The sequence below is a fragment of the Macrotis lagotis genome, chromosome X, assembly GCF_037893015.1.
Source record: "Macrotis lagotis isolate mMagLag1 chromosome X, bilby.v1.9.chrom.fasta, whole genome shotgun sequence".
Taxonomy (NCBI): domain Eukaryota; kingdom Metazoa; phylum Chordata; class Mammalia; order Peramelemorphia; family Peramelidae; genus Macrotis; species Macrotis lagotis.
In genome coordinates this window covers 246,606,347-246,622,636 of record NC_133666.1, presented here as the reverse complement: position 1 = coordinate 246,622,636, position 16,290 = coordinate 246,606,347, and the positions used below count along the sequence as shown (strand labels likewise).

General features: G+C 34.0%; 1 protein-coding gene across 1 annotated transcript in view; it reads right to left on the bottom strand.

Annotated features, from left to right (window-relative positions):
- Positions 1–16,290, bottom strand: part of IQGAP2 (IQ motif containing GTPase activating protein 2) — a 347,950-nt gene that overhangs the window by 136,127 nt on the left and 195,533 nt on the right. The window contains exons 6-9 of the mRNA XM_074204624.1: positions 9,041–9,108; positions 8,154–8,267; positions 4,070–4,248; positions 2,969–3,056 (exon numbers count right to left, since the gene is read on the bottom strand). Of these exons, the coding sequence (XP_074060725.1) occupies positions 2,969–3,056; positions 4,070–4,248; positions 8,154–8,267; positions 9,041–9,108 (449 nt within the window). The remainder of the gene's footprint in view (positions 1–2,968; positions 3,057–4,069; positions 4,249–8,153; positions 8,268–9,040; positions 9,109–16,290) is intronic.

The following is a 16,290-nucleotide window of genomic DNA, read 5'->3' as shown; positions in this document are numbered from 1 at the left end:
TTTGCAACCTTTCCAAAGACATGCAATTTAAAGCATTAACTTCCTTAGATTTATTGTAACAAAATGCTATGAAGACAAGAGCTTATTCACCAGTTTTTAAAGTAAAAGGCTCTTCAGACACAGCTTTGGCTTTTGTGCCTGTAGACCAGGAATAAAAATCTAACGGGTTAGACCTAACTAAATTTCAGGGTTTCCAGGGAGGACGTTTTGGAAACATGTACTTGACATGGTTTTAAGAAACCATGAACTAGAATGAACTGTCAACCAAGAGGGAGAGTGTTTGCCAACTTGTGCCATCGGGGAATAGAGTCAAAGAAGAAGTAGGACTCCATATCCATATGGTAGATGTTCAGGCAACTCGAATAAAACTTAATAGAGAAACTTCAGACCTTTTCAACACTTGTCTTCTTGCTAACAAATACATATTCCAGGCAAGATTACCTCTAACCTATCCTTGACAGATGGAAATTTATTCTCTTTCTAAAGACATCCAAAAGGAGCCTATACATTTCCTCTATAAACCATTCCACTGTCTGACATCACTCACTATCAGGAAATGCTTATGTCTAGTCTGCATCCATCCCACAGCCAAAAGTTAGTCTTTCCTTCAAACAAAGAGTTATGAAAAATGGATACTTTATTATTATCAGAGTGAACATGTCAAATAAAATGACTTTGGAAGGAAACTGGATTACTATCTTTATATTCTTTGGCTACTTCCACCCCTTCATATAAGGGTCTAATTATGGAATGATTTTAATTATTTCTAATCTTTTAAAGGAAGAATTATACCTTTTTCTAACTATAACAGAACCATAACACTTGATATGGTTGAATATATTAAACAATCACAATCAGCATGAAAATACTTATAATATATATCTTTCTCCCACAAACAAGACAATTCTGCTCTCTCTTTTTAAATCTTATAGGATAAGTAGATCATACTAAGAGAACACAAAGCCATGCCACAATAGTACATGAGTGCAGTTCACACCAAGCTGAAGCTTTTGGCAAATGGATTAATTTCAGATGATCCCCAGAAGTCTGTCAGATCTGTAGTCATAATATCCTGATGGAAATTTATAAACCTTAGAATTTATGTTTGAAAAATAAAGCAGACTAACTCCTCTAGGTTGAACAATAGCTACATTATAAAATGTTTAAGTGAATCATCATTCATTATCTTTTGTGAGACTTGACTGTAATACATTAAAAAAATAAGAATTTTTTTCACTTTTGATTCCAATAAACTGTACCTTTTCAAATGAGAGATCAAAAGCTTTAGAACGTTTTTTCCCTATGCTAAAGTCATCAAGTCATTTAACAATTCAATGTTCCTATGATTATTATTAGTCAAAGTCAACCCACTGAGTCATGAATACCTTTACAGTTTAAAATGTATTGCCAATTTGAAGCAAATTGACAGTCAGTCAATTTAGGCTTTGAGAGAATCAGCAAAATTTTGTAGATGTGATGCATTCTTTTTCAAATTTGAGAGCAAAATGGAGCTTTAACTCTTCAAAAATAAAAGAAGACACAAATTTATTAAAGAATTTACTCACTAAGTTGGTGAGCCTCAAATGCCTCACTGGAAACACTAATGTCTTCCTCTACTTAATTTTTTTTTTAGGTTTTTGCAAGGCAAATGGGGTTAAGTGGCTTGCCCAGAGCCACACAGCTAGGTAAAAATTATTAAGTGTCTGAGGCCGCATTTGAACTCAGGGACTCCTGACTCCAGGGCCGGTGCTCTATCCATCCTCTACTTAATTTTTGTCAAGCATAATGGAATACCTGACCCTCTAACATATCAGATAGAGAAACTTCAAATTATGCTTCTTTAAGTGAATAGCATTTGACTGCTGTCATGTTCACATTTAGTTAAATATAACAGAAAACAGCAATGTGTCCAAAGCTGGTTGCTGCCTTAGAAAAAGCATTCCCCCTACCCCCAGGCTAGTTATTGTTTTTTTAAATCAGCGACATAGATAGATTTCTATTAAAAATATCATTAAAGTACCATTTTAACAGCAAAGCATTTCAATTACACTGACACACATGCATTAATCTTGGACTTTACACCAATGAAAAAATATAATACAAGTCTGCAAAATTCATTCAAAGCTAGTACAAAGAGTGCATTGGGATTTATTGAAGCTCTGGAATACAAGGTAATTTAGATTCACTTGAGTAGAATCCAAATAAAATTCCTTACTGTTTCTACTGGGGTTCAGAATGAAGTGACATATTAGCAGGGGGAAAAATGCAGGCTGAGGCATTCAAACCAGCATATGGCTATTTTAATTACCTGAGTTTTCTGTTCTTTAGAGTCACATATCTGTATTAGGTATGAGGAATTTAGCTGCACGACTTCAGAAAGGTTCAGAGTTGTATGTTTCAAACCTGCCATCAGTATGCCTTCAACTTGCCTGTCAACATTCTCACTGACATGGACTAAAGTTATGTAGGCTGAAAGAAAACAGTTCTTATACACTGAACTTTTTGGAGAAGCAGGTGCCAAATAAAACAAAAGAGCAGCTGTCACTTTCCCTTTAGAATACCATCACATTACCCTGGGGAAGCATCTGTATTCTCTTTCTCTAGCAAAAAAAAAATTTGTTTAAATCATGAATATAATAAAAAAAGATTCAAAATATAAAAATAAATAGAAAACAAAACAAAATTCAAAGCCCCACTGTAGTTATTCATAAGTGGAAAAGATGGGAGGGGGGGAAACAACTAAGAGAATGGGCTGACAAATGAGAGACTTGAAAAGTGGAGGGAAAAAACTCTATGCCCCCTAAAAGTTTAATGAAAACATAGCCAGATTACCCATCAAGTACCATTAAAGTCAAGAGTAGCATTTTGTGTATTATTTCTCATCTTTCAAATGTAGTTGTGCAAGAAATGCAAATTTTCAGAGTTTTCCCAATGTCATTCACTTCTATTATAAAATAGCAGGACTTACTGTTGATTTTATTGATGGTCCCTTGTATTTCTGCTTGTGTCAGAAGTTCTTCATATACATCTCTTTCCTCTTGAGAAATAAAGCTATTCTGAAAAACAATATCTTCACTGATTCCCAAAGCAAAGATGTTTTAAATATTTAAGGTAATATTTTTAAATGTACCACTGAATCTCATCATGCCAAACAGATGCAAAATGAAATTATGAAAAATTCTTTACTGCCCAATTTTTTCCAAACCACATTTACATTTGTTTTTCAGTTGTGTCCTACTCTGCTTGACCCCAATTGGGGTTTTCTTGCCAGAGATGCCGGAGTGGTTTGCAATCTACTCAAACACCTTAGAGAGAAAGTTTTATTGTGAACCCCTTGAGGATAAAGATTGATTTTCCCAGAGTAAGTTCTTGAGTAAACACTTTTAACTTTACTGAGGATGCAAAAAGGGGAACATTTACTGATTTAATCATCTCAGAGATAGAGATTATGCTTACTGCACAAGATTAAAACTTTTATCATGTAGAATGATGAAGGAATACCAAAGTAAACTAGCTATAGAGGACATATGATTGTGAAGAGGTGCACAGAATAAATCCAAGATAAAAGGTTTGAACAAGTGAGTGAGTGGGGGGGGGGGCAGGGGAGAGGAATGAAAATAAATTAAGATAATTTTTTCATTTTTATTTTTAATGTTATGTGAAATACACACAATAACTTTCAGGAAAAGTATAGCTAGAATTAACATTATCTCAATTAACAGCATGAGGATTCTCTGACAGAAAGGTTAGGAAATGATTCTAGGTCTTTCAAAGTAAAAGATTATTCATCCTTTATATTTTATTCCATATCTAGTACTTTCCTTGAGTTCTTCAATGGAAACATAATTTATTGAATATTTTGTGGGTTTGAATTCTATTCTTTTCATCTCACTACACATTTTCAAATCCTTCTGCCTGCATCCTGACTTGTTACTGAAAAGCAAAACTAAGCAATCCCTCAAATGTTCATTTATTCATGACTTTTTTCAATCAACAATTCTACTATATTTCCAACACATATGAACACAGTTAACTATATTTTGAATTTACTAAACATCTAATGAAGTACCTTTAGTTTTGCACTCTCTTCTTTTCTTTTCTTGGCTTCCCAAAGTTCCTTTTGATAATCCTGTGCGAGACTATCATCCACAGAGGTTAAAACTGCATTTGGATTCCTCAGAGTTACAATGGTCTGCTCTGCATTGCCCTTTTCAATGGCTTCATTAATTGCAATGACTGCAGCATGCACTGAACATGGGAGAGAAATAGGAGGCATATTTTTTTTAAAAGCAAATAACAGAAATGTCTTGATAATACCAGCTTACCCTGTTTTACCCTAAATATTTCCTGGATAAAAAGATACAAGAACTATGTTGCTTTCCATAGGTTTTTACTAAGGAGTCCACAAATACTGGGACTACATTCCTGGGGTTGCAGAGCTAATCACCATCTAGAAAGACTAGAAAACAAATTTTCTGGATTCCCAAGTCCAGTGTTATATCCATATTGCTTCTATGATTGTTTTTAAGAACTATACATGGGATATTTGATATTTTCCTAGATTTAGTGTTTAATCTGACTCTAATCATAAATGTAAAATATACTTACTGGCAAAAATAATAATTTACTTCCTATATAATCTCAATATTATAAAGGAGGGAAGTTGAAGCTCTGCCTTTATTTTTTTTTTGTTGTTTTTGTTTGCTTATTTTCAGTCATATTCAACTCTTTGTGACTCCATTTGGGGTTTTCTTGGCAAAGATACTGGAGTAGTTTGCCATTTCCTTCCCCAGCTCATTTTACAGATGAAGAAACTAAGGCAAATAGAGTTAAGTGATTTGCCCAGGGTCATACAGCTAATTAGTGTCTGATGCTGGATTTGAACTCAGGATGATGGGTCTTCCTGACTCCAAGTCTGGCACTCTATCCACTATGCCACTAGTTGCCCTCTGAGGCTAATAAATGATAATTTAAATAGAAATTATCTTAATTCTAGGAATCTTTTAACTCAGGACAATAATTTAGAGGGATCTTTAAAGTGATGTAAGGAAGTTGTTGGAAAGATAAGACATTCGGTACTTTTCAAGGACTCTCTAAAAGTACTTACTATTGAAAGTTGTTTGCCTTTTTTTTAGGGAGAGGCCACCTAATGGGGCTTTCAGGTGTCTTACTACTTTTTCACAACTCTAGGAATTGTAAAAGAGAAGGTTTCTGAACATAGCAATTTTCTCTTCTCATTTCCCACATACATAGACTTCATCAGCCCTTTCACCCCCAACTCCCCTTTAAAGCATCATAATATACTCTCAGATCTATACCTTGAGCTAAAGATATCCAAGTGCTCAGGTGTTAGGTGGCATAGCAGACAGAGCACCAACCCTGTTGTCAGAAGGATCCAAGTTCAAATTTAACCTCAGGTACTTGATAATTACTAGCTGTGTGACCTTGGGCAAGTCATTTAATCCCATTGCCTCACCAAAAAAAATTATAATAATCATAGTACAGAATTTTTGGACATTAGACTTCTTAAAAGTAATCTAATATCTGTGTCATATCACTCAAATCACATCAATGACCCATAATCATCCTGAAACCAATTAAAACTTTTAAAAATCTGTCCAGATCATAGAGGTTCTTAAATATTTGTTATCATGGACTCTTTGTTAGTCTAATGATACCAAGAGACCCCCTTCTCAGAATAATGTTTTTAAATGCTCTCCCCCCCAAAAAAAATCTTCAAATTAGAAAAAAAGCCCTAAATATGTTGAAATATAATTGACAAAACTTTTTTAAAAAGCTCACAGACCCCAGATTAAAAAATCCTGCTCTAGACATTTCTCTCCTTATACTGTTACTTAAAAAATAAAAAATCTATGTGCCAAGTTTTAGTTCAGCCTTGGTAGATTAAGCTGTTGAGGTCTTTTTGGAGTCTGATTAGGTTTCCCAAAATATTAAATCTGTCTCCCAAATTCATGTCCTACAAAATCTGTCCTCACTCACTGCTTCCACTATCTTAGCTTTGATCTTACATTTCAGCATCTTAAAATCTGGCATCCATCTCCACTACTGAAACTACTCTCCCCAAGGTCATAAAAGAGCATTCTGTTGTTCAATTCAGAATGTTTCTCAAGACTCATTCTTAACTTCTCTGCAGTGTTTATCATTGTGTATCTACCCTGGATTGTCATGTTATTTCTGACATAATTCAAGATTTTCTTTCTATTTGTCTAGTGACTCCTTTTATTAAAGTTATTATTGCCACACACTGCATTGAAAAATATATGGTGGGAAATAAGATATAAGAAGGCTGAAAAGGAAGCAGTGGAAGGTAATATAATATGAACATCTTTAAAAAGCAAAAAGAGAATTTTGTATTTGATTCTGAAGGCACGAGGGAGTCATTGAAGTTTACTGACATGGTAGTAGTGGTGGGGGCGGAGTGTCATGAGCAGCTCTATGCCTTAGGAAAATCACTATCATTTTGATGACCAGATCTACTTTTTTAACTCTCTTTCTAGACCTCTAATCTAGTATTTCCAATGATCAGACATCTAATGTCTCATGGATATTTTAAACTCAAAATTTAAAAAAGAACTGAACTCAAGATATTTTCCACCAAGTCCTGCCCTCTTCCTACAACCCTATTACTCCAAGGATACTGCCTTTCTGCTACTCACTCAGTTGACATCCTTGACTCCCCATTTTCTCTCATCCCTGACATCCAATCAATCATGAATAATTATCTATTCTGTATTCTTAACATCTTTTGCATATGCTATCTTCTTTGACACTTCCACTTCCCTGGAACAAGCTCTTATCACTTCACCTCATTCCTGGATTACTGAAATAACCTAGCAGAGGATCTGCCAGCCTCAGCTCTCTTTCCACTCCAATCTTCTATTCAGCTATCAAAATACAGCCTCCTACTCAGCAAATTCCAGAACTCCCTATCAACTTCAGGATCAAATATAAATATTTCTGTCTGACTTTTAAAATGCTTGATAACCTGCTGTCTTCCTACTTTTCCAGTTTTATACCTTAATCTTCTCTACATACCATGTGATCCAGGGGTATTCACCTTTTTTCTGTTCCTTGTATTCAGTCTCCTCACTGAGCATTTTTACTGGCCACCCTTCCTTCCTCACTTCATTTCCCCAGTGTCCCTGCTTTTGTTTGAGTCTCAGCTGAAATCTAACATTATAGAAGAAGCCTTTTTCAGCTCTTCTAGCCTTAGTGCCTTCTAACCAATACAACATGTATATATCTTGTTTGCAAAGAACTGTTTTCTTGAAAGCTACCCAAGAATAGGGATTTTTGTTTTGTTTATTTTTCCTTTTTTTCTTTTTTTGGTTTTTGCAAAATGACTTGCCCAAGGTCACACAGTTAACTAATTATTGTGTGTTGACACCCTTTTGAACTCAGGTCCTCCTAACTCCAGGGCTGGTGCTCTATCCACTGTGCCAAATAGCTGCCAAATTTTGCCTTTTTTTCTTACATTCCCAGTTTTCAGAGTTTAATAAATGTTAAGTGATTAACTAATTGTTAGCTATTTCAGGTGTGTTGACATTTTAATAAATTTTAGTCCTAGCAGTTCATGTCTGTGACCTTTGGGTTTAAAAGAAACACTTTTCTCTCAAGCATCAGATGAACAATTAATAGTATTTCACAGAGAGAGAAACTGAGGCTCAGAGAAGTTAAATGGATGACTCATGATCAGATTACTATTAAGTCTCATTCCTGAGACTTGAATACAGATCTCCTGATGCCTAGAAAAATGTCTCTTCCTTTATATTAAGCCAACATCAACTCTTAGAATATCAAAGGAATAGTCTTATATGGAAGAACTTGAGACCTCATGACAGCAACTGTGGAAATATTGTGGGGGCGGGAAGGGCCTTCTAATATTCTTCAAGCTGCATCATGAGAGACGTTTCCTTCTCTTAAGGACAACCTCTACAAATATTTTAGTCAAACAAACTGATGTATTTGTTCAGTTACACACATTTATCTTGTTTTTTCCACATTTGTATGTGTATTAAAAAATTACAGGTGATTGATTTTCTAAATGAATTTTTGTCTTTAGTTAAATAAAAAGCAAACAAAGGATCAAACTGAATCATAAACTAAGGAAAATGATAGTCTGGTAAGCTTACGTGCAGCTTCATCCACTGACAGTTCATTGGCCAGAATGCCACCAATTTTGCTAAAAGATGGCATCTGTATTCCATACTTCTCAAGTTCCTTTCTCATGTTACTGATCTCTTCCTCTGCATAAAAAAGGGAGAGAATGAAATGTAGATAAGAGATTAAGATTTTCAAAGCTTTAATTCAAAGCAAGCATAAGCACAGATAAAAGAAACTTAGAATTATAGAGCTGAAAGAACAGGATAGCAGAAACCTTGGGGAGTATCTATTGACCTCTTCATTTTTACAGGTAAGGAAACTTCATCTGAGAGAGGAAGTGACTAGCTTTTAAAGATTCTAAAGCTAAGTTATTGCAGAGTTGGACCAAGAATTCAGGGATCTTTGATTTTTTATTCAGTGACCCTTCTCCAAAATGAAGCATCTTGATAAATGATTTGGATAGTTTCTATAAGCTTTAAGTAAATAGTTCTCAATTAGTCACAGGGGAACAATTGAAAATTTTATATATCTCTATAATTATATGCACACACATGCACATAGGTATGTATGCATCTCCAGATAGATAAAAAAAATAGCTAAGTGGAATTTACTATAAGGATTTGGAATAGAAAAGAAAACTGTAAATTTCACTGAAATCTCCTTACAATTCTTCAAAATAGCATGGAAGTTAATCCCAGGTTCCCAAAGGCTTTGCCAAAGAAACCTAAACTATGGCAGATTTTTCCAAGATGAAAATATGAACCTAATAGCATAACTGTGGTCAAAGCCAGTATGGTGAATTTAGATGGGCTACTAAGTTATGGAGAGGTTATGATTTTTTACTAGCAGAGCATTCAATGATCATGAAATTAGATATCCTTGAAGCAGAGAAGTGACTGAGTAAATAGACTAGTACCTGTAAAGTCTACTTTGCCCAACAAATCCTGGATCTGTGGTGCTATTCCTAGTTTGAAGAGATATAAACTGGAAGACAAAACACAAATTACTCAGAAAAATAAACTTGTCTTCATAAATTACAGAATTTTCTAGTTTAAGAGGCCTTAGACATCACTTTGTCCCAGATCTTAATTTTACATATGGAGTCCAATTATGACCTCCACTCTCCCCCTTCCTTCCCAGTTTGTCCCCAAATCTCCTTTATGAGTCAAGTAAACAATATACACAAAGACTACAACAGTGTAAATTGAAAGAATATCAAAAGTGAGCATCAAAATCATAAAAATAAGCATGATTCATATTAAGTGATAAGATGACATCTTCAACCCACCCCTTTATTGAGGTGGGATATTTATAACTGTTGCACATAGTACGTGTTTCCAGATGTTTTTTAGTGCATTATATGGTTACACTGATTTTTTTCCTCCTCTTCCTTTTCTTTCCTTTTTTAAAAATTGTCTTTAAAGCAATACTGTTTCATATGGCTCTTTGGGAGTGGAAAAACTATGATGACATAGAAAACAAAAATATTAATAAAAATTTATAAAATTTAAAACATTTCATTTATATATGAAGACATTAAATTCAAGATAGCTTAAATAATAGCAAAAACTTATTTTTATATGCTTTCCAATTAAAAAAGCATTTTCCATATGCTCTTATTTACTCAATATGACCCTCAGAAAGGGAAAGTGAGGCATAGAGCAAGTTGCCCAAAGTTTCACAACTGCTAATTAAGAAAGTAGAAACTTAAATCCATGTCTTCTAAGTCTAAGGTCTGGGATCACAGCAAATGGCACATACATATATCTTGTGTTTGGTCTCAAGATACTGCCATATCATTAACCCTTATGACTAAGTCATAAATAGCAAATAATCAGTAAAATATGAATATTTTCTTTGGCATAAGTCCTTCTGATATATAAGGTTCTGAATTATCTTTAAAAAATAAAAATCAACCAATCCAAAAGTACTTATTGAATACTAAGTCTGTTAATATCAGTTTGAATTTTTTTTAATTTTTTTTATCTATTTAAGGCAATGGGGGTGAAGTGACTTGCCCAAGGTCAAACAGCTAGGCAATTATTAATTGTCTTGAGGCCGACTGAACTCAGGTCCTTCTGACTCCAGGTCAGGTACTCTATCCATTATGCTTCCTAGTTGCCCCATAACAAACAATGTTAAGAAGCACATAAAACCATTTGAGTGAAAGGCTGAGACCAGGATCATTTTATTTTATTTTATTTTATTTTATTTTATTTTATTTTAGGTTTTTGCAAGGCAAATGGGGTTAAGTGAATTGCCCAAGGCCACACAGCTAGGTAATTATTAAGTGTCTGAGGCTGGATTCCTGACTCCAGGACCAGTGCTCTATCCACTGTGCCACCTAGCTGTCCCAATCAGGGTAGTTTTAAAACAAGGTGAAGATACTAGGTAATTCATAAGTCAGCAATTAGACTATATACTTTAATTCTTTTGTTTTAGGGGTTTTTTTTTGCAAAGCAAATGGGGTTAAGTGGATTGCCCAAGGCCACACAGATAGGTAATTATTATTAAGTGTCTGAGGTAGGATTTGAACCCAGGTACTCCTGATTCCAAGGCCGGTGCTCTATCCACTGCGCCCCCTAGCCACCCCAATTCTTTTTAATCCTGTATAATTAATCCTGCTTTTAGTTAGCCTACTAATATCCATCTTTCCAAAGGGGATAAAATTTGATCAACCACTTTTGAAAAATTCTTCTTCACATTGAATAAATGTTTTATTTAACTCAATAGGCCTGTAAGTTCTCAGTTCTTTCCTTAAATCAACGTTTACAGCATCCCCACCTTCCTTCATTACAAAATTTTTAATCGAGTCATTCCAAATAATTTTATCTTTGTGATTACATAAGAAGATTCTAACTAGAAACTCAAAGAGACAATGAAATACATTATAGAAGAAGAAGCAGGGAATCTGATGAGTTGGAAATATTTTTGAGGTTTATTATTTTCAGATGTGGAAAGATGGAGCCAATATAGTCATAATTCTTTTGCTTCATAAAATACTTTATTAAAAGATTGCAAGGCAAATGGGGTTAAGTGAATTGCCTTAAGATCACCTCAATATTCATCCAAATAAAATTAAGACCAACTTTTAAAATGCCAAACCAATCAACTGAGGTAGTCAAAAATTAAAATCTGTTGAAATTTTAATGAGAGTGAGGGAAGGAAGAGAATAAGCAATTATATAGTACCTACTATAGGCCAGTATTATGTTAAGCAGTTTTTGCAAATATTATTTGAGACATACAACAATTCTATGTACACATACTTATTTACACTTAATATAAATATGCTATATATATATATATATATATTATATATGTGTGTAGATACTATATATGTGTAGTATATATATATACACACCTATAGACATATAAATATACACATATTTGGTACCCATATATTTGTTCATTTTTTCCTCAGTCTTGGCACACAAAGAATTGGAAATGATGGGAAAACCTCTTAATGTGAAATTTTTTTTAATCTCTCCTACTTCATGCATTCCAATAAAAGATTTAGTTCAAAGAGAAACATACACACACACATACATACTTCTTTGTGCACAGATTTTCTAAAGTACATAGAATTAAACTATTTAGTTCATTGCCCTTCCCTGATCTTTATAGTTCACTCTAAAAATGAACTAAGCAACTTCTACCATATACAAATATTTAAATTTTTATATTCTATCATTCAAGAAATTACTAGTTATATCTGCTTATATGTCTTTGCTCCTAGTATGTATACTCAACCAATATTCTTGGTTACCACAGTTACCACAAGGTGGTGCTGACAAGTTGTATTTAATTGTTTGATATCAAAGTTCTTACTTTTTAAACTTATTTAGAAGCAATGAATCACACAGTATATTACCACTAGAATGACCCAAGATATCATCCTCCCCCCACCACCACATTGGTAGGAGGATATCATGTTTATCTCTGTATCTTTTCCTTACAGTGCTGGACTCTGAGTACACAATAAAATGTTTGTTTAAATAAGACTTTTATTCAAATACAATTTTAATGGAAAAGTGTATTTTAATACATGTCCTCTGACTTGTTTCAGTTTAAATCATTTTTACATATGAATGCTTATGAAAGTTGAAGTTTGAGCTCTTGATAATACTATAAAGATTTTCACACTTAAATTCTGCATTGACTTGAGTTCAAGCAGTTTTCTCAGAGAGGATAAATGTTTACTAGGAAGCCTTGTTTGTTAAGTATTCCCAAGCAACAACAATCCCCAAAGCTCCCCTTTCCTCTCAGCATTTTCATTCAAATGAAGCAATTCATTACCTGAAACCCTAAGCAAATCCATACTGAGTCTTAAAAAAAGACCCATGTCAAGGAGGAAAAAAAGAATTTCTTAAAGCCTTTCAAGAATGAATTTATTAAGCACCTTTTAAAATTGTATGCCTGACATGCAGGGCTGAGAAAATTCAAAGGGAACTGAAGAATTAATGATATATCCCCCACCACCACCACCACCACTGTACAAAAAAGGAGCTTTTGTCTAAGACCAGCCTCTTAACATACTGGCAACAAAGCTATATGCATCTACATAACTGGAACTTGAAATCTATTTGTTACTTTTTCTATGAATAATAGCAATTTCACTCTAGGAAACACTTCTTGTGAAAGGTTCCAGACTACAATTATTTTTTTTTTTATTCCATTGGCCCATGGGCATGAAAAAATGTATTGATGAAATGCAAACTTGAAAAAGCAGTCTTAGCTCTTTACATTGCCCTTACATTCAGATACACCTCATTATAAACAATAATAATATTGAGTCTGAAAAATCTATCAACAGTATTTTCACTCAAAAAAAAAAACAAACTAAAAAAAAGCAAAGTGTTAAAGACATCAAATTTGGTCAGGAGACCCATATTTCAACACTAGTCTTGTCAGTACTAAGTAAGACTTTGCATCAATCAAATTTTCTTGGCATCATCAGTTGCCTTATGAGACCACTACACTTAATCTCTAAGATCCTTTCTAACTTTAAAATTTGTTGAGTCTGCATTGTAAATGCCATTCTGATTAACTTTCTGGATTATGGGTTCAATTTTCTTGTGGGTCATTTGGGTTCATTTTTTTCCATAACAGAGACTTACTATAGATCCTAACAAGGCAACCATGTTCCAAAATTGATTCAGGGATCACAGGAAACAAACTTCCTACAAAAGACCTGGAATCAAAAGACCTAATAATGTTTGTCCTTCATTTATTTATTTATTTAGGTTTTTGCAAGGCAAGCGGGGTTAAGTGGTAGCCCAAGGCCACACAGCTAGGTAATTATTAAGTGTCTGAGGCTGGATTTGAACTCAGGTACTCCTGACTCCAGGGCCAGTGCTCTATCCACTGGGCCACCTAGCCACCCATCCTCCATTCTTGAAGAGGAACAAGACCTCAGGGAGGTGATGCCAGGACAAGCAAGTGAATTGGATTTGAGTGAGGGAGTGCTGAGCTAAGTCAACAACCTCACTGTCTCCTACAGAGTCATCTGAATCCAATGTCCAGATATGAGACAGGAAGACTAGAGATGGCCTGGATGCAAGGCAATCAGGGTTAAGTGACTTGCCTAAGGTCACATAGCTATTAAGTGTCAAGTGTCTGAGGCTAGATTCTAACTCCTGTCCTTCTGACTCCAAGGCCAATGCTCTATCCATTGTGCCACCTAGCTGCCCTTAATCCATAAATTTATGCTGTCAATCTGAGATATAACTACATGCTAGAACAATGGTAATAGAGATAAAGAATAATCAGTGGAAAACAAAAAGACATTGATAAATAGATGTTATATTTTGTATACAAATGGCAATATATAAATTTAAAAGACTCTGAAATGGATCCTTTCATCAAACACAATATTTTCTTACCTATTCTCCCTAAAATTTCTCTAAATAAAAAAGTGTCATTTGAATTATTAAAAATAAAGTAAATTCATTTTATTCATTCATGCATTTATTACTATCACAAGATTAATCAAACTGAAAGGGAATTAATATAGCAGTTTGAATTCAATTAATTTTCATTTTATACTTAGCACTGCCATCTATAAATTTAGTCATTTGACTAAAATAATAGATTCCAATAATCCACTATTCCAGGACTGTTTTATACTAACCCCTACTGAAAATGTGGTTTCTCCAATTCTCTAAACTGCAAGTTAGTAAGGAATAGCTAAAAAGATAATGACCTTTAGAGCTCAATGTCTTAGAAATTACCAGAATCTGCAATAAATAAGGATTAGGCTAGTTCTAAGTAATATTTAAGGTTTGCATATTTTCATGATTTTGAAGTGTTACTATTAACAATATTCTATTCATATCTTAAAGTTCAGTTTTGTGCCAAAGTGAAGATTTCTGGTCTCTCACACTATTGTCTATAGTAATAATAGAAAAAGCTGAATTCAACACCAAGGGGCCACCATAGTACTCAAAAATGAATTTAGTTGCTGCTAGCTAAGGAACATTATGGCATTTATCCACATTTATACTATTCAATACCACTTAGCCAAGAAAGAGCCAGCTAATAAAGACTCTTTTGACCACTAAAATCAGACATATTGAATACTGTGCTTTTCTCTGATTCAAAATAATAATTTTTTTAGGTTTTCTTTGCAAGGCAATAGGGTTAAGTACTACACAAGGTAAAACTTTTATTTACTTTTTTTATATATGGATCAAGCTTCTAATTTTAACTAAGCAACTCCAATTTAAATTGAAAATGGTTCTAATAACTATCAGTCAATTAAGATAATCTATTTCCCCTAAATATGTTAATTTTGTTGAACTTTATTTTTTTCTTTTTTAATGCTCTATTTTATTATAAGAGATAATTTTCCACTGGGGAACATGGGAAAATATTGGCAATATAAAATAAATTATGCATTTCTATATCAATAGGTAGATATAGGGGTGGCTAGGTGGCGCAGTGGACAGAGTACTGGCCCTGGAGTCAGGAGTACCTGAGTTCAAATCCAGCTTCAGACACTTAATAATTACCTAGCTGTGTGGTCTTGGGCAAGCCACTTGATCCCATTTACCTTGCAAAAACCTAAGAAAAACTTTATAAAAATAGGTAGATATACATATGCATATATACACACACATTGTGTGTGTGTGTGTGTCATTTTTTTCCAATTAAAAGCAGTTTGCAGTTTACTATACCAATCATCTTTCTATAAGCTTTTGGTGCTACATTTTTCTACTACACTCCCTTCTCTCCCTGTTCCCCACAGCAGTGAATAATCTGATATAGATATATATGTACAAAAGTGTTTAACATATTTCCATTTTAGTCATACTGTGAAAGAAGAATCAGAACTAAAGGAGGAAAACACAAAAAAAGAAAGAAAAAATATAGAATGACAAACTATATTAGCAATTTATTTTTAGAAATTCAAATGCATTTCAACATTACATAAATTCCATAGCACTGATTTGTTTATTAGTTCCCCAACACAATGGAAAGTCTTGAGGGAATGGGATACAGAAAGGTTAGGATTTGATACTGAACAAGTGGGATTTAATAGAGAGAAGAGCCTAGATTTTGCCCAGGTGGAAGTATGAAATCACTGGTGATAGAATAGTTAACTGAAAGCAGGATTCAACCTCAAAGCTTGTTTAACCTGGCCTTGCTAATGGATTTAGTGTGTAGAATGGAAGACAGAATAAAGAGCTAAAATATACAAATTAAAAGGAAATGTCCTATAAGATTGTGGTGCAAATACAAATAATACAATCTCTATTATCAAGAAGTTTTTATTTTATTGGTAAAATGCATGAACCTAAAAAAGTATTTAGAAAATAAATATAAAGAAGGTCAATTAGGGAAAGAAGATGCTGCCTGTTGAGGTATTATTTTTTTTCCTTTGTATTCCCAGTAGTTGGGACAAAAATAATAAACACTTGCTGATTGTTTTATGATTCTTCCTTTTCATTATTCAGGCAGCATAGCACCACCATGACCCTCTATTTATTGGAGGGGAGGGGGCCTAGGGATTATAGGAGTATTTCTTAAAGTGAACAATACTACATCAGAATGTCATGTAAACAGGGCAGCTAGGTAATGCAGTGGATAGAGTACCAGTCCTGGAGGTCAGGAGTACGTGAGTTCATATCTGGCCTCAAACACTTAATAATTACCTAGCTGTGTG